The 3,545-nt window shown below is 39.6% G+C and overlaps 1 protein-coding gene across 1 annotated transcript; it reads right to left on the reverse strand.

Annotated features, from left to right (window-relative positions):
• Positions 1–1,008: 1,008 nt before the first annotated feature.
• Positions 1,009–1,446, reverse strand: LOC137617417 (uncharacterized). Its single transcript, XM_068347448.1, has one exon. The coding sequence runs from the start codon at positions 1,444–1,446 to the stop codon at positions 1,009–1,011; it is 438 nt and encodes a 145-aa protein (XP_068203549.1).
• Positions 1,447–3,545: the final 2,099 nt, after the last annotated feature.

The following is a 3,545-nucleotide window of genomic DNA, read 5'->3' on the forward strand; positions in this document are numbered from 1 at the left end:
TTATAATTTTGATCCAATTGGATAAAGACTTGCTGTCAATCACTGAGGCTACTGCCATGTCTTGTACCATACTGACTTTCCGTCACTCTTTCTGAGCTTCTTTCAGGTTTATACCAGTTTTCTCTTGTGACCACTCAGTCTCTGGACGTCACAAGAATTCAGGTTCGCTACACCATCTCCCTGATAGTTCCTCGGCTGGTATCACTCTGGATATGTCATTTGTGAGGTTGTGAGTACTTAGGGCATAACAGCATTCAAAAGGATCCGAGAGACTGATTTTCTCCTATTCTGGCTGACACAAAGGATTTGAGCCCCTAGACAGGCTGCATATCCATGATAAAAAGATTTCACTGTCAACAAAGATCTTTGTTTCACTTATCTAAAATCTGCACTCATCTTTTAACATCTCTGTTAGACAAACTGCTAGTACAGCGGCTTGAAGTTCTAACTTGGGAATTGTAACTTGCTTTGAGTGGAGCAACCCTGGACTTGACCACAACAAACCCCATTCCAAAGGCCCTACTACTGATTTGCCATATGAGATATGCGCAGGCACCAAATGTATCTGAAAAATCACACATCATGGGTGGTTCTTCAGCATCCTTTGGAGTTAAACATCTTAGGAAAGTGATATTTTCTAGACGAGCCATTATATTTGTAACATCTGTTGGCACCATCTCATCCCAATCAACGCCCTTCTAGCATAGTCCCTGCATACCCATTTTAGCGCTGATGATGAATGCTGCTGATAATCCTTCCGGGTCAAATATCTTGACAATGTGACTTAGTAATAGTCTCTTGGTGATGCCTGAGCATTTTTTTTTACCTCAATCTGAATAAGAAATCATTTGAAGTACTTTGCCAAATAACTCCTAAAACATTGTCCTCTGCTGCAAAGAAACCTGTACTATTTTCTTCATTGTCATGCTTGCCTAGCACAGAATTTGATAACCACCCCTTTACCTTTAATCGGCCTGATTCTAGGACTGCATCAATTTCTTCTGTCAGCTATCTGCCTTCTTGCTCTGGGCTAACTGTGTCGCAGATGTCATCGATGTAAATATTTTGCTTCAGAGTAAGTAATGCCTTAAGATGCACGAGTTTCACTTCTTCTGCCTTGTTATGCAGAGCAATCTGTGTCATAGCAGCTGCTGGTTTGTCTCTAAACATCAGTACCGTTTTAACATATGTCTTAGGTGGACCATCTTCTGACCCTCGCCATAGAAAACGATGAACGTGATGATCTTCCAATTGGATGCTCAATTGGTGGTACATCTTGGAGATGTCTTTACATATAGGTACGGGATTTTCCCGAAATCTCAAAATAACTCCAAATAAGTCGTTTAAAAGAAATGGTCTCTTGACCCAATACTGATTTAAAGTGTGCTTTCCAAATGAGGCTGGTGAATTGAAGACAATCCAGACATATGTTGACTTTTCATCCATGTGGATAACTGGATGATGTAAAATGTAATACAGTGAACCTGTCTACTTTTCCATTTCTTGCTTTGGTAACTCTCTGCTAAAGCCTAACTTAACCATTTATGTCATCTGCTGTCTATACATATCAGCTATTTCAGGTCTGTGTTGCAATCTTTTTTATATTGCTTGTAGATGTTTCTTTGATTGAGCCCAGTTGTTGGGTAGGTCGTTTGGATCGCTCTTCCATGGGTAGGGCATGATCCAAGTTCTGTTTACCTTTTTTGCCAAATATCTTATCTTTTTATCTTCTGACTGTCCGTTTATCTCCTCTCCTCTGACTCCCATAGCTTTGGTTAACCAGAAATCAGTAATATCTATTGAACAGGAAGATACTTGAACAATTATTACCTTTATTGGGAGTGTTGGTATACCATTGGTGTATGTTGGGCCAAAAACTACCCAACCTAAAGGAGTCAATCTCGCTACTAATTGCTGAACCATTGTTGTTCTTCCTCTTTGCATTTCTGGGTGATCTACACCCACAAGAATGTAAATACCCATTTCCTTGCAATCTAATGCATTTGCTTTTAAAACCTAACTTCATGGCATCGTCACCTAGTGACATTTTCTGAGTAATATTGCTGATACAGGGTATGCCAATGGCTTTGATAGGATGAACACAGCCATCAAGAAACGACTTCGCCTTCACTGTATATGACTTAGTTGTCATTTTGTCAGTTCATCTCCCAACTTTGGTAATCTTTATTCTTACTTTCTCACCTTTTAAGCTTAACTTCTGAGCTAAACTATCCCAGATCAATGTTACTTGAGGAGCTGAGTCAATGAGAACATTTGCATCTCTCCCGCCTCTGAGTCCAAGGGCTTCTGCTGTCAGCACTGGCAAGAGTGGCTGTTAACATTCTGATGACCAACACTGAATGCACCTTCTGGCTTTTTTGTGTTGGTGTCAAGTAATCGGTGATGATAGTATTTGCAATCAGCTTCTGGGCATGGGCCTTTTCTTGTACAACTCGATGCACTATGCTCCCTTTAAATTAAGGACAAGGAAAGCAAGCATTGTTATTGGTGCCCTTTGACAGATGCTCTTCCGATGTCATATCCTTTGACTTGTCGCACTGATCTGTCTAATGAGGTGAATTCTTACATAACAAACATTTGTTGCTGTAATTTTTCGTAGCTGTCGTGTAGTATACCGATTTAGAAACTGTTATACCTTTGTACTTAATGGGGGCTGATGCCCTCATCCTTGTTTTTATCTCCCAGTCCATCCACTTCAGTAGGCTGCCAAGAGATGACTCTTGGCCCTCACAATGAAGCTCTCTTGCCCCCACTTTTGTATCCTCTACACACATCTTTTGCTCGATTACGGCTAACATGTGATTGTTGCCTATATCGTGTGGCCTATTTACTTCTTTTAATGTCTTGTAACTCCTTCGTATGAGATGGGATCAATCACAAAATCTGGAGTCCTCACCAGGTTGCAATAGTTTAAATATTATGATCTCTTCCAGAATAGCATCTGCTACCTGCTGGGGTTGCCATACATGGAATACAGATATTCCGACGCTGCATCATAATCGTTACCAAGTCCCTTTATGAGTTGTGTGGGCTTTTCTAACAAGCACTTTCTTAAAAGTGTGATGCAGTCCCATTTCGTGTAATATTCAAACTTGAATATCGCATATTCCCTCGCATCCCTTAAAAACTTTGGTTATTTGGGTTTCTCCTGTTTAAATGCCCACTTTTTCTCTCTAGTCACTTTATTCACTGTCCCTATGTGGTTTTCTGCCACCTCACTATTATCGCTGAACTTTGTTTCACTCTCTGAATTGCTATTTTCCAAAGATTTAGAGTATTCCCTCATAGTAAACTCTAATTTACAAAACACTTTGAATATTTCACTAAACCATTGGTGCAGTTTCATAATTGTCGTTGTCATCTATTTACGTAGTGTACTCATTGTGTTTTGAGTTATATTTTTTCAAAAGAATCCTTAACTTTACCATAATAGTTATTTATAACTTCAGCTCTTTGCTTTTGTTTTATTAATCTGATCAATATTCCCTTAAAACTTGTGAACACTGTTTGGCTAACAGCCGTGC

Source organism: Palaemon carinicauda, chromosome 2 (genome assembly GCF_036898095.1).
Source record: "Palaemon carinicauda isolate YSFRI2023 chromosome 2, ASM3689809v2, whole genome shotgun sequence".
NCBI lineage: Eukaryota > Metazoa > Arthropoda > Malacostraca > Decapoda > Palaemonidae > Palaemon > Palaemon carinicauda.

Excerpts from the sequence above, each read along its gene's own strand:
- LOC137617417 (XM_068347448.1), bottom strand. The coding sequence starts at position 1,446 with ATGGATGAAAAGTCAACATATGTCTGGATTGTCTTCAATTCACCAGCC.